General features: G+C 40.7%; 1 protein-coding gene across 1 annotated transcript in view; it reads left to right on the top strand.

The window, feature by feature from the left end:
- HS2ST1 (heparan sulfate 2-O-sulfotransferase 1) overlaps positions 1-12443 on the top strand; it is an 82979-nt gene extending 70536 nt beyond the window's left edge. Inside the window, exons 3-7 of the mRNA XM_074598071.1 lie at positions 751-836; positions 4441-4579; positions 8508-8605; positions 9402-9559; positions 10580-12443. Of these exons, the coding sequence (XP_074454172.1) occupies positions 751-836; positions 4441-4579; positions 8508-8605; positions 9402-9559; positions 10580-10806 (708 nt within the window). The 3' untranslated portion in view covers positions 10807-12443. The remainder of the gene's footprint in view (positions 1-750; positions 837-4440; positions 4580-8507; positions 8606-9401; positions 9560-10579) is intronic.
- The last annotated feature ends 15490 nt before the right edge of the window (positions 12444-27933 follow it).

Raw genomic sequence — 27933 nt, 5'->3', positions numbered from 1 at the left:
TTTGGGGCATGTATCTTTCTTTGTTTTTATCTTTGAAATGTAAAGCTATTCCTATTTTTGTGAAGTTTGGTGATAACTGCTTCATCAGCCCTTGTTTAAGGGCTACTTTGTGCTTTAACATGGAAGTTTCACTGAAATGTTAGGCTTAAGATAACTATTCAAAATGGTAAGCTATAGATCTAATTTACACTATATACGTTTATAAAATTTTGGATTACTCATGCATTGCATTTTGGGATGGTGGAGCAGATGAACCATCTGCTGAACAACAAGATTTGTTTCTTACGTTGTAGTAAAATAGGTCTAAAAACATGCTTGTAAATCTGGTACACTTTTATTTGAGGGACTTAATACAGATCAGCCAATTCCATCAAAGGTGTACTTGCACTTCTGCTTATTGCTGAGGGAATTCTGCATCCCTTGCAAATTACAAATGAAATGGACTGACAAATATTTAATGTTTGTCTTGCTAATGTTTTTGTGGTAGCTTTCCTTGAATTACCCTTCTGATTGCTGTATTCTGCTTTTGGTTAGTTTCTGATCATTAAGTTGTGGTGATCTAAAATGAGTCATCTGTATGCTTGCAGTAAAGTCTATTTTAGCTGGCACAAACCCTTGGATAATATTCAAAATAGACTTTTTTTTCTAATGCATTATAAGATTTTACGTACAAACCGGAAAACACCATGTATGGGGCAATTTAATGTGTTCTAGCTGTACAGAATTATTTTCTGCTGTCTACTTTTACAGGTCCGATTTGTGAAGAATGTGACTTCCTGGAAGGAAATGAAACCAGGATTTTACCATGGACATATATCTTATTTGGACTTTGCGAAGTATGTTACCCTTGGATTTATCTGTTGAGTAGCATAGTAGATTAAGTTGCTTGGCTCCAGCTGGGATGTTAGTGCCCTCTAGTGATTAAAGTCTGACAACTGCAGTTTTGAAAAACACTGAAATTCCTATGATGAATAATATTTGGTTTTGAATTTCGCAGTTTTCTCTTGTCTTTTTGCATGATAAAATGTAGCGGACTCTAATTTTAAAACTACTTATCTGCTAGGTTTAGTATTCCTTGTCTGAATTTTACAGGCTTGTTTTACTGAAGATCCTGGCTTTTCTCTGGAACACTGGCAGTTCTGCCTTAAGGTTGGCTTCCAGTTCTGGGAAGTTTAAGAAACCTGTTCTCAAATATGTTTCATATCACAAGTAATACCACCTGCCTCTTAAGTTGTGTAGTTCTTCTCTGTCAGAGTATCTCTTTACACTTTATCAAAATATTAAAAGTTATATTTTAAAGCAGTTTTCTGTCCTATTGTAATTTGACTTGCAGTAAAAAGCATTAAAATAATTCTTGTGGAGTTAAGTGCTGCTACTTCTGAAGTTAATTTAAAAGAAAATGAGGTAAAAATCCTCCCAGTGACTTCAAAGGTTCAGGATTATCTGTGTTCCCTCCTCCGTGTATTTCTTTTCTTGTCTTATTTTTGCTTCTGGATCTGAAGCAGTGATCCTCAGTAGCTCAGTCTTGTGAAACTGCCTCTTGAACTGGCAAGTTGGTTTTGCTTAAGATGCTTACCAGGCAGTGCTTCATCTTGCACTTGCAGCATGTGGAAAATGGTTTAAATTTGAAAGTGGAATTTTCAGATCTCAGCATATTTGACTGCACAAACAATAGTAACTCCTACTTTTACCTCTTGCTGATGGTCAGTCCTCAGCAGTGTTATGTTTCTATGTATTAAAACATTTATTTAGTGAAATTAGTTTTTTGTATGTAAGAATTTCTTTTCTTTAGTCATTGTTTTTAATTATTCATTCTATTATGTACACTGATTTTTAATTCTAGCTTTTTATTACAAAGAATGAAAAAGGGAAGTGAGAGCTTCACAGATTCCCAGTACAGTGTATTATATAATATAAAATGCTAAAAGCTACAATAGGAGCTGGAAATTACCAGTGGCACCAAGTAAAAGCTTGGAGTTTACAAAAAGTAACAGGCAAGAGGTCTTAATTGCAAAGCAATCGATAAAATAAAATATCAAATTTCATTAGCTTCCTTTCTGCCTTTTGAAAGTTAAAATGCTGCAACATTAATAAACCCTTGAACTGAGCAACAGTTTTCTGGAACAACAGAGGTGAATGTTATTTTACACATTACTCATTTCACAAAGCTGAAAACATTTTTGGATACTGGAACTTTTAAAACTAAAACAATTATTTTACTTCTAGAAAGCATATAAGCAATTTCACAGATTTCTTTCATCTGCATCTTCCCTCCAGGACTGTGTTATCCTTGTGTTTGTTGTTTGTTATCCTTTCACTGAAATGATGAATTTTTTTCCCCACAAAAGCTTGCTTTCTCATATTTTGGAGTTTCATTATTAAAATAAAATCTTGAATACTCTGGTTGTGCTTGGCAAGACCCACACTTTTAAGGTTGTGAGGTATGTTCTTGTAGTGAACATTCTTGTAGTTGAGAAGTTAAAAATATTTCAGAAAAGTCTATGCCTGCTTATACGCAGACATCAGACTTAGGTCCGCTGTCAAATATCAGAAGTACTTCTTAAGTTATGCTGAAGCTTAAAGAACTGGATTCAGTCGATGTCTTACAGTATTAAGGACAGGTTATCATAACCCATCCATGTAGAAGTTATAGCTGTAAAAGTTCACATTTTTTCCTTTTTTTTTTTTTTTTAAATTTCTGATCCACCATTATTCCATATTTTCTCTGGTAAATGGTTGGAAAAAAAGTTCTTTGACAATGCAATCACCAAATGATTATCACTATTAATAAAGTTACAATAGTAAGTGGCTTACGTTATTGTAACCGAAGCTAGTTTTGTGAGGTCATGTGCAAATCCATATGAATGTACAATCCAACACAAACATTTCCAAAGGCTTTGACACCTTTATTTAACCCACAGATACATAGTATTGGTTGAGGCTGATAATATATTAAAATGGTTTGTTACAGCCTTCTACAGCACTTGCAATAGAGTCTGTAGAAGGGGACACACGTGCGTGTCTCAGGCATTTTGGTGGACCTGAAAGAGGGTGCAGTTCAAGGTCTGGACTTGGCATTAAAATGGTTGAAACATTCACACGCTCCTGTTTTGCAGACTTTGGGGAGTAAGAGCTGGCATACAGACAGATGTCAGCAATGCCGCCTTTAACTGCTGCAGTCTGATTCGTTGGTACTCTGCTGGCAACATCTGAAGAATCAATTGGTCTTTTTGTAGCCTTTAACAATTTCAGTATCTGTAGTGCTGGTCTTTCGCCAAAGTAATGCCTTTGAATTGTTTTTTTCTAACTTCCTGTTTTCTGCCGCTTATTCTATGTTTCTGTTCTTCAGCTTTTCAACTTAAGATTCCTCATATGAGCGGTATCTGGAATTATAATTTACAGTACCACTTTAACAATAATGGTATTGCATCTTAAAACTACGAGTGCTCTCTCTTTTAGCCAAGCTAGGAGGCTTGAATGGCCCTCTGTCAATACAGAACATTTTCCCTGTTTGCATGGGAACAGAAGAGAAGTTTTTTCCAGCTCCTAGCTTTACTTCAGGGCACTTTACACACTTGCAATTTCCATTGTGATGTAACCTCTTTAATATTTGGATACCATATTTATTTGCCACAGTGATGTCTCAAAAGGAAAAGAAAATAAAACTGAGAAATGTATCGTAAAAGCTGTCTTGAACGTAGATCATTTCCTTGCAATACAAGGTAGCATTTGCACAAAACAGTTTCGGTGGTTTAATCTTTCTCATGTGTCCCGTGAGCTTACCACCTCATTTCATCAAGCTTCCTGTTTGTACCACAGTAAATCAAAATTTGCTTAGGGTAAATGTCTAAGGTAAAATTTTATATCTCTAGATAAGGAAGTTAATATGGTTACAGATACTATCTTAGGCTTATATTTAATAAGCATAGCCATATGGATTCAACCCCGGTAATGGATGAGCTCTGAGCTTTGTCTTCCTTCTCGTAGAATTCATGTCTCTTGACAACTGGAGACCTGCCAGGAAAACCACTTGCAGCATCGCATAGCACACTTCAGGAGGGCAGGAACTCAATATCAAACTTCCTTGTACTTATTATTAACATGTACATGGCTGCTAGACCTATTAAGGCATTTATAGACTCAGAATGGTTGTATAAACATTTTTAGTATCTATTGTGTGAGAATATTTCAGTTTTGCTTGTTTCTCTAAAAAAAGAAACTAAAATCACAGTCCTAGGAAAACTGGAGTTGAACTGACTTTCACACCCACCTAACGCACTGGATGTGGGGGTGGGAGGAAGTGACATTTAAGCTTCCTTTCACCATCGTCTTCTCTGTATATAGATAGATTTCAGTTATATCAACAGAGACAGGCTTTTAAGTATTAATGAGAAGCTTTGATTTGGCCATTAAAAGGCATTTTTTCCTCTTTTGCTTCAGATTTGGTGTTAAAAAGAAACCAATTTACATAAATGTCATAAGAGATCCTATAGAACGACTAGTTTCTTATTATTACTTTCTGCGCTTTGGAGATGATTACAGACCAGGGCTACGGAGGCGAAAACAGGGAGATAAAAAGGTAAAGTACACTTTATTATATATGTTGTCCTTACTAAAGTTAATGTGAAAACAATTTAAAAAAATGTCCTGATAAAAACTGAATAGTTCTTGTATGAGCCTTGGTGATGATGATGGTGGCTTTGTAAATGATATTCTCCCCATATGTCCATACTGGACCAGAGTGTAACATTAAGTATGTTCTTTGTAACCTTATAAATTCACTTTATTTTACAGTTTATTAAAAAAAAAATAGGTAAAACTAAAAAGTGGTTTCAAGTATCCAGAGTTGTAAGTATCAAGTTAAGCTTATTCTCCTATGTCAGGTTAAGCTTATTCTCCTGTGTAAGAAATCTACATCTCATGTTGAAGACTGAGAGATACATTTTTCACTAAAAGCTGTAGAAAAGCTGATGCTTTGGTTTTGATGTGTCAGCAACATGGACAGTGGGATTGAGCGCGCCCTCAGCAAGTTTGCTGACGACACCAAGCTGTGTGGCATGGTTGACACGCTGGAGGGAAGGGATGCCATCCAGAGTGACCCAGACAGGCTCAAGAGGTGGGCCCGTGCAAATCTCATGAAGTTCAACAAGGCCAAGTGCGAGGTCCCGCACATGGGTCAGGGCAGTCCCAAGCACAAATACAGGCCAGGCGGAGAATGGATTGAGAGCAGCCTTGAGGAGAAGGACTTGGGGGTGTTGGTTGATGACAAGCTCATGCTTCAATTGCACATGAGCCAGCAACGTGCACTTGCAGCCCAGAAAGCCAACCACATCCTGGTCTGCATCAAAAGAAGCGTGGCCAGCAGGTTGAGGGAGGTGATTCTACCCCTCTACTACGCTCTCATGAGACCCCGCCTCTGGGGCCCCCAAGATGGAGTGAGTCCAGAGGACGGCCACAAAGATGATCAGAGGGCTGGAGCACCTCTCCTATGAACACATGCTGAGAGAGTTGGGGTTGTTCATCCTGGAGAAGAGAAGGCTCCAGGGAGACCTTATAGCAGCCTTTCAGTACCTAAAGGGGGCATACAGGAAACATGGGGGAGGGACTGTTTATCAGGGAGTGGAGCGATAGGACCAAGGGGTAATGGTTTTAAGCTGATAGATAGGAGATTTAGATTAGATATTAGGAAGAAACTCTTTACTGTGAGGGTGGTGAGGCACTGGAAGATGTTGCCCAGAGAAGCTGTGGATGCCCCATCCCTGGAAGTGTTCCAGGCCAGGCTGGATGGGGCTTTGCGCAGCCTGGTCTAGTGGGAGGTGTCCCTGCCCATGGCAGGGGGGTTGGAACTAGATGATCTTTCAGGTCCCTTCCAATCCAAACTGTTCTAGGATTCTATGATAAACACCATATGACTAATTATTTTGTGTGCACCCTGCCACACAATCCAAATAGTGTCTTTTAAATATTGGGAAGAGACCATTCCTCTTTCCTTTCCAGTTGATAACAAACTGCTCCTCTGTTATTTAGGTTTTGGCGCCATCTTCAGCTACTGCATTTCAGTTTGTCCAGACACCCTAGAGCATAGGTAGAGGAAAGCTTCAAGCAGAACAGTAATTGCAATTATGCTTAAAAAAGTGTATCTTTATAGACCAACTACAGAGATGATTTGGTGTTATGGTATCATAAAGGCGTTTTTAGAAAGGGAGACAGGATCTCATATTTTGTAACCTACTCTGTTCCTTTTCATGAGGAACATGGTTTGGCCAGTGGAATTCCTTCCTGGTAGAGATGGATGAGGTAGAAAGCTCAGCATGCTACGTAGTTCAAGCTGTTTATAGGACTTAATATTTATTTAAAAGAACAAAATTTTAAAGTAGTGGTTTATTTTTGAATTATAATCCAAACAGACTTGTTAGGTAGGCACTGGGAAATGTTAAGCCAAAATCTCAAATGCTACTGCTTGGTAAACTGCACTTTAAGTTCTGATTTACTGGAAATTTGCTGAGAAGTTGAAATGCATTCCTATTTATGTTTGTAATGCATTGCATTGATGATTTTATGTTTTTCTATTTATGATGCTTTTTTTGTTTTGTCACTAGCGTGCCACTCTACTTAGGTCTAAGACTTAGTTGTTTCCGTACAGATTTAACTTTTCCTGTAAGCATCTCTAGTTCATCTGAAGTGAAATTGATTTGATATGCCAAGTTTCAGGGTTTCTTTCATTTATATCAGGTAATACTATTTTTCCATGGTGTGTCCAAGAAAACTGTGTATATATGGATGGTGTCAGTTTTTTGTACATTTGATATAAAATTTGGTAAACTCAACAATGGATTGGCCTAATCGCAGTGTCTATAACACTGATATCTATTCTAATCCATGTTACAGTAGATTTACTAAGAGCTCTTCAAATGAAAAATGGAAAAGGTCAAAAATGCAATCTTTCTAATGGAAGTCAATCGTGCCTTTATTAACTGGAAAGGAATCTCAACATACTTTACACCCTCGCCCTCTCCCGGTCCATACCACAGCATTTCTGTGGAAGAGTTCTTCATTCATTTTCTTTCTATATCCCTGTGCATCCAAAGTTGTAGGTAGGTTGGGTCCAGGAACAGAGTCTGTAGAGACAAGTGTTTCTTATAATAAAATCACTGGATGGAGTAGTCAAGGTAACTATGTAAGAGGAAGTGGGGAAGGAAGCCTGTCCTATTTCATCTTACTTAAAAAATGGTTTGCTTTTGCGTGTTAACTATAAAATAACCTGCAGGTATAAGCAAAGAAGTCTTTCTTTTGACAGATACCAGTTCGTATTTAGTATTTACATTCGTAAGTTAGGAGGTGCATTTAAGCAATTTAATTCTCAGGTAATGTTAATGTTATAAAGTACTCATGACAGATCGGTGCAGAATTTCTCTAGAGAACTATGCTAGAGAAAGTATAGCAATATCTTGTTTTCCTAGCTAAGCTGCATTTTTATCTGTGATATGTGACATGTGCGAGCAATTCTAAACTCAAAGTGCAATGTGGAACACGACACCACAGGTTAATCCCTGCTTTGGCCTGATATCAGTAAATTTTTTAAGATTATCTCAGAAACTTCATCTCAAAATAGAAGCAAAGGACGTTGTCCTTGTTCTAACACCAAATAATTAAGCAAATGTATTTTTACGTAGTTCTTTTGAACAGAAACTTGTAATTATGCAGAAGAAACAGTCTAAAAAGTTGTCATGTGATCACGTATTCGTTATTAAATACTTCTTTAAAAATCTATCCTAGATACATGGCTTATATCTTGATTAGAAATATCATAAATACTTACTTTATGGTGACTGGGTAAAATATTTACAAATTCTTTACAGTGCTAATGGTGATCTTATTGTAACTGTGTTACTGCAGCTGAAACTCTGTTGCTATGGCCATCTGTCCAGGTAGAGCCCTGTTGTGTGGAATATTCTGTTACGCAGGGAACAACTTGCTTTCACTTCTGACTCCCAAAAAACAAATTAGCCTCTGAAATGGCAGTTATTTGTCGTAATATTTAAAATGTAATAGAACATTGTCTAATCTAAAACACTAAATGCACGGCGTTCTATGGTTTATATATCCAGTTGTTCTAGTGTCACACAAATCCTGATGGCGTTTGATGCTGTATCTTCAGTGACTTCTTTTGTAAGGCAAGAATAGTGATACCAATGCTTATTGACTGTTTACTTGTTTTGGTTTATAGCCTTTATCATGGTTATATGAAAGGCATATCAAATGGATCATGTAGATCAAATTGTTCATTAGTTCTAATCATAAAAGACTGTCCAAGTACTATTTTAATTGAGACAAATAGGTCCTCCTAATAACACTGTGAAAGCAAGGCTTGAAAATGTTCCTCTTTTTTTCCTTTCACATCAGATCTTGTGTTTTTCTGTCCCCACTACATTTAGCAGGTAACAGGTTGAGATGTTTGATACATACACTAGATTTTAAAGCTCAGCTCAGTTTTGTCTTTGTTCCAGACCTTTGATGAATGTGTGGCAGCTGGAGGTTCAGACTGTGCTCCGGAGAAACTCTGGCTTCAAATTCCATTCTTCTGTGGCCACAGCTCCGAATGCTGGTAGGGAGATAAATGTAGCTTAAGTTGTTAGTCAAGTATATCAGTGATGAAATGTAAACTTAACAAATTTGAATATGTAGCACAGCTGGGGAAAGTGTGAGGGACTGGACAGAGTGAAGCGGCAGGTATCTTAGTAATGTATTTTCTTTTGAAGATGCATTTTACTGAAACAGTCTTACAGTTCTCTAAACAAGCAATATGTTAGGATACTCTATCAGCGGTGCTATGAGAGAAAACAGATGTTTTCAATCTTAAAAATAATTTTTGTAGATTTGGAGTCTTGACATTTTTCTGTTATGTCAGGCTACAATATCTGTCTTTCTGAATGGAGATATTTTGTTCAAGCTCCTAGAGTTTCTGTGGAGAATAAAATAAGTGAGATCAGCATAAATTTATCTTCTTAAACCTTTACCAGACATCCAGTAGCTGATGCTACTTCATAGAAACTGAAACAAAAGCAAATAGTGTCCATCTGTCAATGCCGCATGTTTTATAACAATGACGCAGACTTTAAAAAACTCTACAGCAAACTAAAAAAAAAAAAAAAAAAACATGTTGGATTGGGCGCATTTTTTTGTGGATGAGTTATTAGTCAAAATAACTACAGGAGTTAAATTTTTAGAGAACAACACAGATGAGAGAAACTGGAAAGGGAAATGGAGTTAGGAATGGTTGTAACTTGAAATGAGTCTTGCCTTTCCTATACAAATGTCTTGTTATGAAGTAATCTCCACCTAGGGACCAAGGATTGTTGGCTGACATCAGAACTTGCTGTAATTGTTCTCTGTCATTTTAGGAATGTGGGAAGCAGATGGGCTTTGGAACAAGCCAAATACAATCTGATTAATGAATACTTTCTAGTGGGAGTTACTGAAGAGCTTGAAGACTTTATCATGTTATTGGAGGCAGCTTTGCCCCGGTTCTTCAGGGGTGCCACAGAACTGTACCGTACAGGTATTTGAATGATTTCCATGGATTCCATGCATTTTTTTATCCTCTTATCACTTTTTTTAAATGTGAATTCTTTAGGCCTAGATGAACAGTTTTGAGTCTCTGCCAGGTTTGCCCCTCAGTTGGTTGATCTTCCTACAGAAGAGGCAAACTCTTTTAAAGACTCTCAGTACAACTTTTTGAGGGCAGCACAGGTATCTTCCTGCCTTACACAAATTGTAAATATTTACTGTTCAGGTAAAGGCAGTTGTGTATATATACCACACATAACAAATTGTGACAGGTGTGTATCAGAACATTTTTGAAAGGTCTTGCGGAGGCAGATTTCCATTTCCTCAGAAGCCCTGCTGATGAAATTAACTGTGCTTGATGCGACCTGGTTGGCTGTGCAGAAAGACCCGGAGTTGTAATAAGGCATTTGTTACGTAGCTAATAGCTCAGTTTCTAGGAGCTGGCCATGCAACTTATGATGAAGAAAAGGTCCATCTTAGCAGGGCTTCTGTCTGCAAATAGAGGGAGAAAAGGGTCTGATGTCTAGAGCCTAGATGTGCAGTATTAGCAAGTTTATTATAAAGCAACAGATAGCACTTCTTAGGGAAAATGCTGTCATCATTTTGGTCATCTGTGTCTCATGAAAGAAGTCTCTTGCTCTGCAGTTTGTAAAATTTTTAACATTTGATATCAGATTAGTGTCTAAATAATTAATTTTGAAAGACCAATCTTGCTCGGAGTACATTATGTGGAGTACTTTTGCTCCTTAAATGAAGTGTTCATTCCCTGGGTTTATTAGAGTAAGGAGAAAGAATTGAAAGAACTGATGCAAAATTCATTAACATTTAGTGAGAGAGACTGCGATTTTTCCAACCCCGCATGTTATGTTAATAAATTCTGAATTAAATTCTGTCATTTCTAATGCAGTTTATCAACATGCTGAGAGTATAAAACTCCGTAAATAAAAGGACTGTAAACATTTTTTAATCACGTGAACTTAAAGTGAAGTTATTGCTTTCATTTTGCATTTAGGAAAGAAGTCTCATCTTAGGAAAACAACTGAGAAAAAACTTCCCACAAAAGAAACTATTGCCAAGCTACAACAGTCTGAAATCTGGAAAATGGAGAACGAGTTCTATGAATTTGCACTGGAGCAATTTCAGTTTGTCAGAGCACACGCAGTTCGGGAAAAAGATGGAGAATTGTATATTCTGGCTCAAAACTTTTTCTATGAAAAGATTTACCCGAAATCAAACTAAGAACACTATATTGTTAGATTTCTGGACCTAAATCTTTGGTCACATCGTCATCTTAGTCCTCAGCCATGGAACCTAGATTGCTTGTAGACCTCCAAGACGTTTCTTTATAGATCTGAGGAAAGTGGGCTGTGGATCACCTCCAGGGCGTTGGATACTAACTATGTTGGTAATCCAGAAGCAAAAGCTTCATTTCTTTTATCTAACTAGTACTTTCGGTGGGACTTAATATCCTTTACCTGAAGAAATCTACACTTTAATTCGGAGTAATTAATACACAGCAGTTCTAGTTGAAAATATAAACAAACAAAAATGCTTCTGTTGATGCTCTTTTTAATTTTCAGAGCAATTTATTTTCATTTATACTTCTGTGAAGAGGAAATCATTTTTCCCAGCTTTCAACGTGGAAATTTTGGTTGTATACAATATGAGTAGTGTTAATAACTGGTTGACATCTGTGCTTTGTTTTTGTGAATCATGTCACATGATATTAATTGGGACGGTTAATCATGTTCTGCTGAGAAATGCTGCTGCTGCTGAAACTGCCCATATTTATATATGTGGTTTTATTAAAAAATTACAACTAATCATAAGCGTTAAAACATCATTTCCACATGAACGTTGTAAAAAGTTAAAGAATCAAAGCAGTGGGGTTTTTGTTTTGTTTTTTATCCCCACCACCACTGACTGAGGTTGGGAAAACTACAGAGAAAGTTGGTATTGTCTCCAGTTCTAGTTGATCTTTACACAGTGGTATAAAAATCGTAAATTCAGTATTAAGTTTCTCCATGGATTCTTTGTAATAATTGTAAACTGAGGTATTGGTGAATCCATATTATGACTCCATTAGTGAGCTGTGGTATGGTTAGGGTTTTCCTACTACTTCGATACTTTTACCTGTAGAATATTTTTACTAAGGTGCTTTATAACGTGTTTTAAAGCATTGCATTTACAAAAGGAGTAAAATGCTGTAAATACTGCTTATTTTATGTATTTGGACCAAAAGGTTTAAAGTAACTAGTTTAAAATGGGTTTTTTGCACCAGTTCTGTTATGTGTGAAGTGAAAAACATCACATCTACTTCCTGGTTTAACTGTTGGACATTGCGGAAATGCACCTCAGTGACCTCTCTGACTTCAATACCAGAATGTTGTCCAGGGATTCTCTTTACAGAAATGTGGTCTTCATCCTTCTATCGTGGTAAGAGGACAAGAAGAAAAGTGTCATGCATAGTCTGGTTGAGAAAGATGCAGTGAACTTGATTGACATAATTGTATTTATGTAACTGCCTTACGTGACTATTGTAAATTTGTGAGTTGCCATTATTAACAATGTGAAACACCTGGTAGATGAAGTAAATTGAAATTTGAGAACAGATGTTTGGGGCCACTGCTTTATAGCAAATGGCAGTGGAGAACGACAAGAATTTGTTTCCTATTCAATTTTCTTAAAGATCTGAGTATTTACACATCTTACACCTGCCTTTTCTTAAAGTGCTTTTCACTGGGTTTGATGGGGGAAGGCACTGAGGAGACAAAGTAAGGAATGGTGGTAAAGGTTTAAATTCCTAAGGGATGATGTTGAAGGCTTAGTTTAAAATTACCGAGTGGCGTTTCTTTAACCAGCTTGTTCTTGTAATGAAAACAAAGGAAATGGAAAATGGCCTGTGAACTGGATGTCTGCAGCCAAAAGCAACAGTCCAATTACAGAGAGGATAATGAGACACTATCAAGTACATCTTGCATTTTCTTTGTTTTCTTGGTTTTTTTCCCCTTTGCATTTTAAAAATAGATCTCTCTTTGTTCTTCCCAAATAATCAGGGAAGTTCCTTCTGATAGTTTACCGTTTATATAGCATGAGCCATGCATAAGATTTCCTGTTCTAGTTCTTGTCTATTGACGTCATTAATAATGCCAACGTGTTTGGGAATAGGATGTGTTAGTTCACACTTGAAGAGATGTTTCCTAGCTAAAGAAATGAACTGAGGAGTAATACACAAAAAGTAGCTAAAGGAGATCTAAAAATTCCCATAACAAAGCAGTGACTTTTTTGAAATAAAATGAATACTTATAATCCCAGGAAAGAGTGTCCACTCAGTGATAGTTTCATGTTAGGTATTATTTTGACCATGTTGTTTTCCTTCAGAATGATCAGTTTACCTTCTTGAGTCTCCTTCAGAATTTTCAGAAGAGCACCTCTAAGAGAGCAGAAGAGTTTACTAAGTGAAAACATAAAATATTAATCTAAGTAATGAAATAGGTATGTAGACAAATGTTTCTGTATTAGCAAGGAAAAAATAGGCAAAACTTCTACTGAATTCAGTACTGTCTACAGAAACCTCTTCTATTCTGTAAGCAATTTTAAAAGTTGTGTTTCTTTTTTTTCCTTCCAGAATTTCTTAATTATGAGTCTTCAGTAACAAAAACAATAGAACAATGCAATTTTTTTTACTTTTAAAAGAGCAATATATTTTTCATAGTTCATATAAGAAAACACACTTTATTTAATCAGATGTCGCTTCCTGTTCTTTGCTGTGAGCTGACAGGTTTGAGACAAACAAGAATTTTAGGAATATTTTTTAAAAATGCTAGCTACAATTGGAGAAGTAGTCATCCAGATGTACTCTGAAAATGTTATTGTCTGCGGAACGCAGAAGGAATCAAGACTGTTGTCTTTTATATCTGGTGCAGCCATTAAGTCAACTGTGAACTTTTTAGAATTGTTTGAATTCAGAACTATCAAACTTGGATTTCCTAAAAGACAGTTTAGGAAAAGGAGCTTTACAGATTTTTAATAACCTGCTCTTTTCATCTTCTATTCAGAAATGGAAACAATCCAAATTGTTCATATTAAAAATATTTTATAGTATATAAACAGAATATATCTTGTGCGTTTTCCCTTAATGACTTATAGTGAAAAGCAGCAATACATGGAGTTTTGGTGTTGCAGGTTGTACGATCAGTAAACTTACTATGCAGCCTTCTCAACGCGGATCTTTTACCTGAAGTCACGGTAGTCTCTGCGCAGGAGTGAGATCGGCTTTTTGCGGGGCTGGGTTCATTTGAAAAGTGCTGAAATGCTCATATATATAGCTGAGAGTAGATTTTGTTACACCATTCTGTACCTTTTGTACAAAATTAACGCCCAGGTTTTGTGCAAAACTGTAGTCCTGTTGAAAAACATCATGGCGCTAGATGCAGGTGCACTGGTAGCTACATTGCCGTGACCGCCACACGCCCGGAGCACTTGTGACACACTGGGCAGCGTTGACAGGAGAGCAACAGTGGTTTTAGCTTCTTCCCATAATAATTCTGCAACAGGAATCTCACTCTTATTTTGTTAGTGCATCTGTAAGCAGACAGAAGGCTAGGGTGCAGACTGTCCTACGTACACATTCCCGCTTGCTCTGGGTTGATTTTCAAGCAGTGTCTCTACTTATGGTACGCTGATTATGGCTTTGTTTTCAAACAGGCATGAAAATTTATAGCTATACGGTATGGGAGAGGAAGAAGCAGCACACCCTGGTCTTTTGAAATGCCTTTTCTGGGTACTTAGTTTTTCTGAAAGCACTTAGCTATTTTTACTTTCCAGGAATAAACATTTGCTTATTTATGGTCTTAGACCAGTTGTATTTTATACCAGGGAAAATTCACTTATTTTCTGTTATAATTCTCTTAAATTTTTCCATGAAGTTTACCCGGTGTTGCCGAACGTGTATGTGACAAAAAGGTGTATGGATGACTCTGTCTGAACTGTGCTTCAGCAGTCAGTGGAAAAGCCTGATTCAGGTGCACTGCCAATTTAGCTCTTCAAAATTAGAGCGTATTTTATGACTACTAGAGATTAAACTCAAAGGAAACTGTAAGGCTGCTTAGTTGCATGGATGCTTCCTCTACTGCAAGCCTGTGCAACTGCGTAACCTTTGCAGCAGTATTTATAGAAAGAGCCCTCTTCCTGAGACTTTTCTGGAGCATAATTATAAATGTTCATACACTTGTACTGTCTGATATTTACATCAGCAGCTTTCTGTAGCTTCTGTAAAAAGAGACAGGTTTGTGAGCATTTCTAAAGCAGTCCTGAATGTAATTTTGAAAAACATGGATTGTCCTTCATGACTCTTTTCTTTTTAAACACACACACAGCTAAATAGTGCCTTTTTTCCTCACAATCCATGTTGAAGATGCTCGCTCCCACTCACCCTCCCTAAATTGATTCGTTTGTGCAGTACTATTCCAACTTGAAACCATTTTGTCACAGCTGTTTGAGAAATAATCTCCATTTTTCCTTACTATGCTGCCAGCTTTCTGTTGTTGAAGTGTTTCAGTTGATTACCTAATGCAAATGCTATAAAATAAAACACCCAGTGGGAAGGGGAAAGAAAAGAAGTCTGGTGTCCTGTCTTAATATTTGCATGTCACATTCACATTAAATGCTTTTTTTTCCTAGAAGATGTTGTTACGCAGTTTTGTGAACTTCATTTGCAGCTATTGTGATTTTGGAGGGGAGGCGCGAGCTGGAGTGTAGCTCGTCTGTAATAATTTCATATAGCTATAACCAAATATATTTATAGGCTTTTAGAATTTGCATTGGGCTTTCTGGCCAGAAATGTAATAAATTTGCAGAAGGTGTACACTGTGCTGAACGTGTCAATGAACAGTTCTTAACATATAAAACCGAGATTTGTAAGAATAGGAAACTGACATTAAAACAATGCGTTGATACATAGGAGCTTCCCTGCCCGAGGGAACAAACGACCTGACCGATTCCTGTGCTCGGTTACTGCAGTGAGGAGTATGGTGTAAGAACTTGAGTAAAACAGAACTGTCATTTGCATTTGTAAGCAAGCACTTAAGAAAATACAGCGAGCATGGGTACGCGACTCTGGTTAGGATTTCTGACGTGTACTGTAACCGCTGCCCTATAAACATTCCGAACCGCACTGTGGAGCTGAACAGTCGTCTGACCCAGCCAAGTCTCTTAATGCGATAGTTCCTAAATATTTAGTTGTCAGCCTCGATGATTAAGAACTATCATGCAGTTACTCAGCAACTTCCACTCGAGGATTTTGATGGCTTTTAAATCCCCCTTTCGTTGAAAGTAGACTTTTCCTTACTTCTCTCTGTGGAAGCGATAGGCGTAATTGTGCGCAGGAAACAAAGTCTCTCTGCTTGTATCAGCCAGGGGGAAGTGGAGGAAAAAATTGCCTATATAAAGGTACGGGACTTCCTAAGGTCACTGCACCTCTTTCTGAAATGATGTAGTAAACAAAATGACAGCCAAAAAAAGTAACAATACAAAAAATGCTTTATTTAAAGTGACAGTACCTTCTCCTGTGAAAGACAGAATGACGGTAGCGTTAGAGATATGTGTTAAATACTGGTTGAACATTTTATTTTCTTTTTTAACTGATGCTGCTATTTGCACAGGTAATTAATCTCATCACTTGGAATTCATGGGAGGGGAGTGAAAGAAGGGAAAGGGCTTTTTTGTTCAAAGCTAGATTTTTTTTTCAGGTTCTGTATTTTCATTTTATTTATTGTTTGAATCTTGCATTTGATTTCAGTATAATTTCCTTACTTCTTAATAAAATACAAGAAGTTACTAGTGAATGTCAAAGCAATGTCCAGATGTTTTCTTCAAGCACAAGTCCCCTGCTATGACCTCCCCCCGGCTTCATTACCACATAACGCAGATGTGGTAACTTTCAATAAGAGCTAATTTAAAGGACTAATAATACTCTTTATTAAAAAAAACCTCTACAAAGAACACCTGTGGCCTAAAAATGAAGGCTTTGAGACCTTTCACCTTGTCATAATAACCAACTGCATCCTCATAAAAATGGAAAATACTGTGATAAACATTCTCTGCCCGTTTTCTGCACGTTTACAAGGCTGGTCCTGAATCCACTCTCAGATTTGCTGCACACAGACATTAACTTCTCATAATAAACATGACTGTCAAAATAATTGCACAAAGAGCAACTCCCCGTCTTCGTATAGAAAAGAAACCAAACCATACCTCGGAACAAAATAGATTAAAATAGTGATTCATGGGAATTGTGGTTATAGTTCAAGTATACAGGTGTCGCATTCCTCTAATGCTTTAAGAAATGGTTCGTACCTTGCTGTATATGTGCATGTGTTGTTCCACCCTGCTATTGATTTGAACTCATCTGTGGTTTTCAACTAAAAAACCATTGTATTTCAAATATAAACTCAGTATTAATAAGGAAAAACACTGTTCTATTTTGAGAGAGAAACATACCTAATTTGGTATGATCATTTAAATGCTCTAACTCAACCAGAACTCTGGGTTTGATGCAGCAGTGACTGGAAAATATTATGAACTGTCTCTTTACCAAAAAAAGAAAAAAATGACTCTAGAGAATAATGGTCTTCTGGCCCTAAAGACATTATTGTCTTGACAAATATTGATTGCCGTTTTTAGCACAGAATAGAATTTGGCATCCTTAATCTCCTTTATTTAGAATTTAATAACTTTTAAAATGTTGCGTGACTGAGAATTGGCAGGGGGAAAAGGAACGCTTCGCTGCTAGAGGCTGGTGCAGTTACAGGCTGGCTTTGTCAGGCCTGCCTCACTGCAGCGTGTAACGTGAGTGAATGTATGGGCAAACGCTGCGTAAAGCAGTCGATACGGTAATAAAGGGTATATAAGCCTCTGTGAAGACAGTATGTAAGGAACGCAGAGGAAAGTGCGGGTAGAAACATAAACCGCTGTATAGGGTTGCAGTAATTCCTGAAGTTAACAGCTATGATGGCTATCTTTGGCCTAATTATCTGTTTTGGATCTTCAGTGCCTTCCCTTGACTGAATTAATGAATTCAAAGTTGCAGCCATTAAGGCCGCTGCTATTATAAGCGAGGCCTGTACACCCACAAATGAAATCTCTCCTATTTATAACCCCGGACCAAATACCTACTTCCAGCACTTTGTTCCAGTGCTACTTATAGCAAAGCTATAGATCTGGAAAAGCAGATTACGTCGACTGGGAGGTTTGTCTGCTCCGCATTTGGGATCCTTGCTTCTTGAAGATAAAATAGTCAGTAATTGCGTGATAGAAGTCAAATCCATGAAGTCTGGGAGAAAGCATCTTATGCTCAGATTATGTGGAGCAAAAATTGTGCGTTTTTTTTGGTGTCCGTTCAGAATGAGTTCTCTGGCTCAGGCAGATTCCAACCAGACATATGTTAACGCTAAACGCTGCTTTAGAGAGATGGTTGGAAACCTGAGGTTTACTTTTAGCAAAAATTGCTGTAAATATTGTTTTTCCACAAAACTTTTCAACGAAGGTTTGGTTTGTGGTTTTTTTTTTCTTTAAGACAAATGGGTAATTTTTGCCTTAAAAACAGAGCAAAACAGGAAAACATCAGTGCCCCACCACCCCAGCAAACGTTCTTTGTCAATGCCCTTTTTTTTTTTTTCCTTTCCCCCAAGTGTATGGAAAAATGTGTGAGCGTGTATGACATCTGTGCTCTGCCTCTCCCTTTTCTCAGCCGGCTCTCTGAGATAGCGTAATAGGTTTCGTTCCTTCACAAGCCTTCCAAAGGACAAGTCTTATCTTGCAGGTATTGTTGTAGGACGTGAGATCACGCTCCACTATGGAGTTTATCAAATGCGGTGTTTACTCAGGATCACCTTTGAGAGGCCGGTGGCAATAAAGATCCCTGTCCTGCATGCTGGGGGGAGCGCTGGCGTGTCGTGCTGAACTAGCTTGTGCACGCGCGTGACTCTGCATACAATGGTTTGGATGCATTTACTTGATGTATCTGACAGTCGTTTCATCTAACAAGGATATTTGTGTATTTGTTTTTTTTTAATCTTTGTGCAGGACAGGCTGCAATCAACAGGGTTTATTAACGGAAGCTTTGCAGCCAGCTCATGTGTAACTGGTTCCGTGCCCCCCCTCCCCAGCTCGCCCATCCAGGAACGTCCTCACATGTATATGCGTGTGTGTGTCTGCACATCTATAGTCATAGTTCTCATCGCCTGATCATACGGAGATAAATGGAGAGTGAATTACAAAGCCAAAGAGATTCAAAGACAGCTTTGGAAGCCAAGTTTGAAAACCTTGTCAGTAGTCAGGGGGAGCAAAGCACGCCCAGGCAGACGCGTGAGCGCACTTTCAAAACCCAGCTGCTTTGTGTATCTGAAATGGCCTCTCAGCATCTGTGGAGCAGTCCAGTCTGGGCTTTGCTCAGTTTGAGTACCCAGGAAACAAATTTAAAAGAGCTTTCTGCAATGAAAGATCCTGATATTAAAGCTTATTGCTCCTTTAACAACAGTGTTTTCCGAGACAATCACATACCTTGTGACTGAGAGAGGAGGGTGAAACCCTGTTGTCGTGGTTTATCATAGACATTGAGATGGTTGTTCAAATCTATTTCATCGTTTTATGTTCTGCTTATGTGTGTTGATTTAAACTCATTATTTGTCTTGTGTTTTCTCATATGCATGAAAAAGGTGTGTTCAAAATGCAAAAGAATGGGGTTTTCTCTATAGCTGCATTGGTAGACTCTCCCCCATGCCAATCTCATTTTGTTTACTCAAATTCAAATAATAATTGATAACTGGAAGTCTTACCATCTAGTTCCAAAGATCCTGCAGAAGACTAGGAAGTGGGGACCTGGGTATCGCAGCCATACAGGATATTCTAAAATTTCTTGGAGTCTGTGATATTCCATAGGTAAAAGCAATGCGAACTAAGTGTTGTGATAACAGTACTTGTCAGTTTTTAAAATGTGGAGCCTGAATGTAGGTATTTATCTTAATATGTAGTTATCTAATAAATCGTTCATGGGTTGTTTTTTTCAGGTTGAACAAGTATCAATAACTTTCTAGGAAAGCAGAATATGTAGTTTTGGTGCCAAGGTATTAACATCCATCAACAGTTTGGCATCTGAGTTTGTAATTGTTGACTTTATTCTTTTAAAACCACACAGAAAATTGTTTTCTGTTGTTCCTTCTTATGAAAATACATTTCTAACAATTTTTTTAAAAATCGTTTCCTCTTCGTATTCTCTTCTGTAATCACATCTGCAAGAAAAATGTGAGTTAGGAACATTAATCATTTGGGAGCCTTGTGTCTAAGTCTTTGAAGACAAAGTGCTGCTTCTGCTGACTGAAGACTTTTTGCCCAGGGTGGTTTCCTCTTTCCGTATAAATCAAAAAAACCCATACTGCTGTTCTTCCCAAATCAGGTGGGGGCAGGGGGACCCTCAAGGAATAAATAGATGTTTTTCATGTGATGTTGCTGCCATAAAAACCAGGCCAGCAACAGTCTTGAAAGATTTTTGAGAAACAATGTTTAAGCAACATAAATGAAAAACAAAGCCAAATTCTCCACCTGCCCGAAGCTGGGGCAAGCCCCCATTCACATGACTTCAAAAACGGATAGGATCCCACTCTCTGAACGTCCCTTCAGATCAGGAGTGTTTCTTAGGGTTCTGCAGGTTGGTTTCTAGGCTTCAACTGCCAATACGTCAGCTGTCTATAAAGGCATCAAATAATAAGATTTATTAGCAACATTTGTTCATGTCTCAAATTTCTGTGAAGAATGTGCAGGTGATGGGTAAAACTGGCTGCTAGGCGAAGACTTGCCTAACGAAAGGTGCAGGAGGAAGGTTAGTTGTGGAATATTGTTGTCCGGTTTTAGCAATGATGATCTTCCAGCCTGTCAGATGACATAGAGCATAACTGAGAAGTTTAAGTAACTTCCCCACAGTTACTCATCAGAGACACATGTTTCACCCTGCACGTGCAAAGCAAGTAGGCTAACGGAGATGGAGGAGGTGAATCTCTGCATCTTGTGGTTCTCGTCTTGCTACTCGTCTCTGGGCATCTGTCGTCACCATCATCTATCCAGTAGAGAAAAGTCTCTCCATCAGGTAAGAGCTTTCTTTTCCTGCTTGGGAGCAGTGTAGATGCTTGTTCTTTGCAGATAACTTGGTGTAAGAGCTGAGTTAGTGTTATTGCACATAAATATTTTTATGGGCACATAAACCAATAGTGCTGCAGATCAAAAGGAAGCCTGTGTTGGTAAGCAGTACTGGCATGTGGCTGCCATAATATCTGATTGTTACCAGATAGTATTGAATAGAGTCCTCTCATCCATTGCAATGTTTTTGCTAGAAAATCTGGTGCTGTTATTCTGTATCAGAGGTAAGGCACGGAAACACAGGTGGGATTTAGCTATCCTGAGAAAATGCCTCTCCTGATCCTTCCTGCTGCCTGTGTGCAGGCTCACCCCTCACCCAGCTCCGGCGTGGGCCCGCTGGCACTCGGCAGGGATGCCCGGTGCAGGGGAAGGAATGGCCCAGCTGGATGCCCATTTCCGCCAGCAGCGAGAATGCTGCTGCCAGCCATTGTGTACAGCAAACAGGAACAGTTTTGAGGAACGGGCCCTTGACCTGGTGGTGGGTATGCCTGCTGAGGTGTTTTGATACTGATTCATGCTGGGATCACAGCAAGATTGGGCTTTTCATTGCACTGCTAAACCAGGAGGTGCCGCAAATATCGGTATGTTGGTGTAGGTGAATTGCCTACAGCTGTGCAAGAATGGTATGGAGGAGCCAGGAATTCAGCTGAGACCTCCTGAGCCCTGCAAGGGCTTCTCCTTTGCCTCTTCGCTAATCTTCTTCCCATATAACTTTCTACCTTGGCGTGACTAATGCTTCCAATTAATGTGTACTAACCTCTAGCATTTTAATATAAAAAAAAGTAATAATTTATGTCTTAATAGGGAATTTAATTTTTGTACGTGCCTGTCCTGTTTCAGGCACCGGGAAGGGTCAAAGAACAGGTGTGGGTTTCTGGGGAACACTGTGTTTGCAGGGCTGGTCATGAGTTATGAGTCCCTCGAACTTGCTGTTGTTGGCTGAAGCCATATCAGGGTACAAGATGTTGTTCTTTGAGATTCCAAAATGAATCCTAGCCCCTGAAGTGGGAAATACAGCAACATACAACAACTTTCTGAAAGTTGGAACTAACTCCTTTGACTCATTTGGAAAAGGGTCAGAAGGGGAACAGCTGTCTGTGCTGGCAGCCTTAGGGGAGCAGAGTGCAGCAATTGCGCCTGCTGTTCTCCCCCCAGGTCTGATTCTTGCTTCTGAGGTTTTGTGTGATTGGAGAAAAGAAATGCCATGATTACCTTCTTCATTTGTCCGCTATATTAAAAAAATACTTCAAAAACCAATGAGAAAAGATCAGAGAAGCTGATCTGATCCTTTTAGACGTCAGTAGCCATTGAGAACAGTGGTGGTTTAGAGTCCTGTCTAGTGAATGCTTCAGATAGCTTTGTAGTCAACTATGCAACTGGTGGGAAGAATTGGGGAGGGGCAGATAACATCATATTACGTAGAACATGCCCACTTGTGTTCCCAGACCAACATCCTTCTTGCCCAAATTCTACTAATGTTTAACAGGGTAAAGACAGGTTATTTTTGCTTAATTTTGAAAAAGAAAGCAAGCATCCTCCCCTGCCCCAGCAAGGACTGGTTGTACAAAATGAAAGCATGAGGATTTTGGACTGAGATCATGCCAAAAAAAATTTGATGTTTTGCTATACATTCAGGCCTATGTGCCTGTGCCCTCCCCATGCAGGAACACTGTCAAAAGGAATATTACCCTCCCCTACACTCTAAAGAAATACTGTTGGGCCATAAATATGTGCCTGTGCAAGCTGCAGGCTGTAGCATCACATCTGCTTTAGAGAGTGATGCCCCCAGGGCTTTCCATGCCCACAGGACCACCACATGCTTCTGGGGGCTCTGGGCAAGCAACAGATTTAAACTCTGCACAACCATTGCAGCAAAGCCATTGTACTGCCCTCCCTGTCCCTGATCATCTGCCCTGCGGTTTGGTTTTTGAAGGGGAGACTTGCTGTCGTGGCCTCTGAAAGCTCTCCCTGTCTCCAGAAGGGCTGGGGGTAGCCACCCTTCGCAGGGCAATAACTGCTTTAAAATTAACACGCGTCTCTTCGCACTTGCTCCAATTATTTAGAAACTCGCATGTCAAATGACCCACGTTAAGCCAAAGAGCATATTACTAGGGGTGTGCTAACAGCACCAGTGCACTAAACCACAACTGACAGCCTGACCCAGCATAGTGCTTTAAAAGGGCAGGGCCGCAGCGTTGGAGTTGGAATTCTGCTTTAATTAGGCCATTACCTGACCTTCAAAGCTGTATTTTCTTCCTCCTCTGCATGCTATGCTGGAGGAAGGGCTGCTGGAGAAGACAGGAAGAGCCCTATCTGATCGTTATCGGGAGCGGACGAAAGCCATGCGTTGCTTTTTCCTTTTGACGTGTGCAATTAGTTTGGCTTGTGTGGAAGAAACGTGTCAAGGTAAATGGCTGTCTCTGTCTTTCCCCTTGTTGATCCCTGTCAAGGTCCGTCATTTGCTCCTTATGTGAAAAGCTTTTCAATCACCTGTTGGCAGTGGTATCCCTCAATAAAACTTGCAGTATATCCTGATTATACACCACCCTGGGATACCTTTGCCCAGGCAGTGCATCACGCGGTGGTCTGCCACTATCGTTAGGCTGTTTTACAGGCTGAGTGCACTCCGGCTCTCCTCATAAAACTTTGTTTGAACCTGGGTGTTTCTACATCCCTTTGCCCCCCTCTTCAAAAGAAGCTTTTCCATTTTTATGGCGTTACAAGGATCTTTCTGTCCTTGAGCACGTGACATCTGTGGTGCTCACCAGGAGCATGCTGCTGTTGCCCCAGCTCCCAAGCAATCTCCTCCTTGCCGGCCTAGCAGCATCCCACAGCTCTGCCACCTCCTTTGGCCTTGTCGGAGATGTCGCGTCTCCTGTGTTTGCTCTGTTGCTCTGTTTGCTCTGACTTCTCAGTCTTCTCAGGCAGGGACCTGTGCTAATGCACTTACCTTCGGAAAATCAGTGAAATCAGTTCCTGCCTGGAACTGCTGCTGGCCGCGGCCAGCGCTCAGCACACACAGGGGACAGACCCTCCGCGGCTGCGTGTTGCAGCTGGCTCTCACGGAAGGCAAAAGACTTAGTTTGTGGGGTTTTTTTTAATAGATATATATAAGAATTTATTTCCTCTTTAAAGTTCAGTTCACTAGATTTAAGTAATGCTCTGCTTGTGAGAAACAAAGTCAAAAGCAAAGAAATCTAATGGAAATGCCGAGAGGGAGTTCACTTTTAAATCACCTTTTAGGCCAATTGCAACCGCTTTGCTGATAGGTTTTGCCAAAGAAAGGCATTAAGCTCGCTCCATTTTCGTATCTCAGAAGCGTGTGTGTGTGTGTGCTTCCACTGCTGCTGAAGGGGGGCCCCCTTGCCGCTCCCAGCGTGAGCCATGGTCACACGTCTCCGGTCATACTCTCCGTCTCACTGCAGATTTCCTGTGTGGCCAGGGGAAAACCGTTTTAAACTCGTGCTATCTCCTTTGCTTTGACCAGAAGTGCTGCTAATCCTTTTCCTTCTTGTGAAGTTGAATGTGTGTGAATAGTGAATGCTGCCGGTGTGGCGGGACGGTGGCTGTGAGGGCTCTGTCTGTCCCAGGACTGTGCGGATGGTTTGTGTTTGTGCCCATTTGCGTCCTGTACCTCAGCAGGTGGAGATGCCAGTGCTCCTCGGTGTCACTTAGGACAGAGTGGAGAACATTCCAGGGAAAGGTTTGCAAAAAACCATCTTTGTTTGTTTAATAACAGACATTTTGGTTTTTTTCTCTACTTAATATTTGAAGGTGATGGAGTAGCAGCTGAGCCCATCAGGGGACGTAAATCAGATAATGTGTTAGAAAAAGAGGGATATCCAGAGATGAGGATAATGGAAATAGCACTGGATTTTTACAGTGCTATTATGCAGTTAAAAAAGTATTTAGCTCTGTTTTATAAAGGGGAAAATTGAGGCATGGCAAGATCCAGTGGCTTCCCCAAGGGCATACAGGAAAATTTTTTTTGTTGGCACTAATACACCAAGGGATCTGGCCAACAATCGACTGAAGTCCTGTGCTGCTGGAGAGCCCTGGGAGCGCAGTGGCTGAGCGGGACAAGGCCCTGTCCTCACCCGCTCTTCGCCAAGACCCTGGTCTGCAAACAGGGACCAACACGTGTCTGCTGAAGTCCAGGAGAGGTGACAGGACCTGTGCTCGTGCGGAGCTGCCGCAGGAGAGGAGGCTGCGGGCACTGGGGTGCTGCCTGCGCCTGGGTTTGTGTGCTGGCCTGACACCTCCCCTCTTTAGGAGGTGGCAATTGTACAGTTACAGTGACATGCAGTAATCAGAAAGACCATCTGTGCGTTTTATCACTCTAACTATTGCCAAAGGGCCTGGTCTTTAATCTGATGGCGTTCAGAGCTGAACCTGGGGGCAGATAAACCATTGGCTGCTAAGTTCAGTCTTTATCAGGCCCTGAACAACTGGCGGGCAGGGACCAAGTCCTCGCTTTTACTCCACACCGGTTGCCCCTGCCTTGCTACCCTTTGCCCTTCCCTTCTGAGAACAGACCCAAGCGTAAGGAAACGACCGACCTCATCTTAATCGTTTCGTTTCCTTCACAGGCTTCTGTACAGAAAAAACTGCACAGTCCCCGGCGCGGGGGCGGGGGGGAGGAATAACCCCCCGGGTCGGTAACGGCGGGTCTGGGGGCAGCAGCCGGCTGCGAAGCCGCCGATCCGTCACTAGATGGTGCACAAGGAGCGGCACCGCGGGGCCACCGCCCGCCCCCGCCCCGCCGAGCCCCGCCGAGCCGGGCCGGGCCGGGCCGGGCGCGGGTGGAGGCCGGCGGCCGCCCCCCTCCGGCCACCGGCAGCGGGCACGGCGGTGCCCCCGGCCCGCAGGCAGGGACCGGCGGGGACTGCCGCTGGGGTAAATACGGGCGCTGTTTTTTCTTGCCTTATTTTAAGCAAAGTGGCTTTTTTTTTTTTTTTTTTTGGCGGCTAATTTCAGTGCTAAATTGAGCCTAATTATTATAATATAATGAAGGGCTGCTTTAAGTTAAATAATGACCCTTGCATTGTGTTTATATGAATGAAGAATTAACCTTAAAAGGTTGCCCTTCTCAGAAAATGGATTGCACACTCGGTTCTCTCTATTGATTAGTTTAGGTATTTAAAGTGCTGCATTTTATCTCACCAGCCGCCCAGTAAATTTGTCATGATGATACTTAAAGGAGCAAATTGACGTTGTTTATTTTCCCAAACCTTTTTGGCATATTTCTTGCCTTCTTATTGCACCTTTGAGCTATATAGTATTGTATGAAGGAACAGTGATAACGCTTCTGCTTAAATAAGCATGACAGTATAACATCTCTGTTGAGCTGAAACGCCAATGAAAGGGATGCTGCAGTGCGAAATGTATATTACATTGCAGCTGATGGAGTGAGGCTAGTAATCCTGAAGAGGTTTTCAAGAGGACTAGAGTCTTCCCATATTAAATGAATGATGGGAGGGTTTGTCAGAATTTCTGTTCGCTCCAAAAATTGGAGTTCATTTCTTCTTGGGGCTGCCAGATAACGGGAGCCATTGTAATAATTGCAAAGTACTTCGAGACTGGGTAGTGTTTGGGATTTTGATGTGGCATGTGCAACTAAACAAAAAGAGACAGGACACATGCGTTTCTGTATTATAGATTTTTGAGGAAGTAATAGGATGATATCAAGTTCTTCAGTTAAATATGGGCATCTGTTTTTCTTACTGAAGTTTTTAAACGTCTTTAAATTTTGCCAAAAAATTATTGGGGAACAGGGGGAATTTTGTGGCCCGATGCTGACAACAGCTGAAAATCACTCCTCCGCGCAGGAAGCGCCACTAGCCGTGGTTGTGCCCCCGGAGACAGGGTATCTCCCCTGCTGGCGCCCGGTGAGCAGCCTCGGCACTGCTTACCCCGGGTTCTCATTGCTGGGGGTGGGTGAGGGCTGTGCCGTGGCTCAGTGCCCCCCAGGCTGACCCCACCGCTACCTCCCATGGGGGGCCAGGGAGCGCGGCTGTGGTTGGCCCATGTTGGGGAGCGGGAGGTTTGCAGGCACGTGCCGTGGCCAAGCCACAGCAGCATCCCCACTCCCCACGCTGGGCCAGGGTCCCGCCACCCCCTCAGGCTGCACTGCTTAACGCGTGCGAGGGGCAGGGAGCTCCGCCAGGGCGGCTGTTTCCACAGCTGACAGTCTCTAACGTGCTCCTCCAGTTACCCTCTCTGGTTTCTCAAGTTTACAGATCTGCTTTTGGTCTCCAAGTGAGTGATTGCCACCCCTTTCCTAACCCCATATCCCGGCTGGCGGTAGGAATAAGTGCACTGCTTAAATTCCCCAAACAAAATGGAAATGGAAAGTCTTTGGTTTAGTAGAAAAGAACAGCGAATTCTGCTCGCAATCTGTAATGCAATTAGCGTTATTTGACTTGGCAGCCTTCAGAGAGCCTGCGTGGGCTGCAGGCTGCGAGGGCCTGGAGTCAGCCTCCGTCTAGGAAGCAGGACTTGGGAGGAACTCTCAGTAATTTTTACATCTGAAGTCTCTCAGTGGTTTTTCTCCCCCATCTTCTCTTCCCTCCATCTTCGGCGTTCGGATGCTGCAGGCGGTCCTTCTTCCCAGATGGGAAGGGGTGAAGCTGGCCCGTCCTCCAGCCCCTGCCCTCCTCCGCGCCCCCACCAGCCCCGCGGGTGTCTGCATCCCCCCGCCCGGCCACAGGAAAGTAATTCTGGGTCAGAACTCACTGAGCCATCTGTGTTTCTGAGGCTAAATTATTTCTTGCAAGGGAAATAGCATTAGGTTGGTGTATCTGGCCTGCTAATTGCTTTAACTGGCTGAAAAGATTTCGGTCTGCTCTTGAACTGTTTGTGCAAGCTTAACAGAGTAGTGTTACCTTCAGATCCTGCCCTGTCCACAGCCAGAACTTATAAACAAGTCTTTTGGTAAGAAAAGCAGCACAAAGTTTCAAGCTATGCTAGCAGAGGTTATGAGAGACAGGAAGTTATGGGCAAATTGATTTCACCACTGGGAAACCAAGGATTCCCCCCACCCCCCAAGTAATGACTGTAAAGCATGCTAATGCTGTTCAACATTAGTGCATTAAAGTGAGGCCTTATTAATTCAAGACATAAAGGCAACAAAATAAGCTGTTAAATTTAAAATATAATACATATATAATGAGAAAA

Source organism: Larus michahellis, chromosome 8 (assembly GCF_964199755.1).
Source record: "Larus michahellis chromosome 8, bLarMic1.1, whole genome shotgun sequence".
NCBI lineage: Eukaryota > Metazoa > Chordata > Aves > Charadriiformes > Laridae > Larus > Larus michahellis.
The sequence above is the reverse complement of the archived record's forward strand: the minus strand, read 5'-3'. Positions and strand labels throughout refer to the sequence as shown.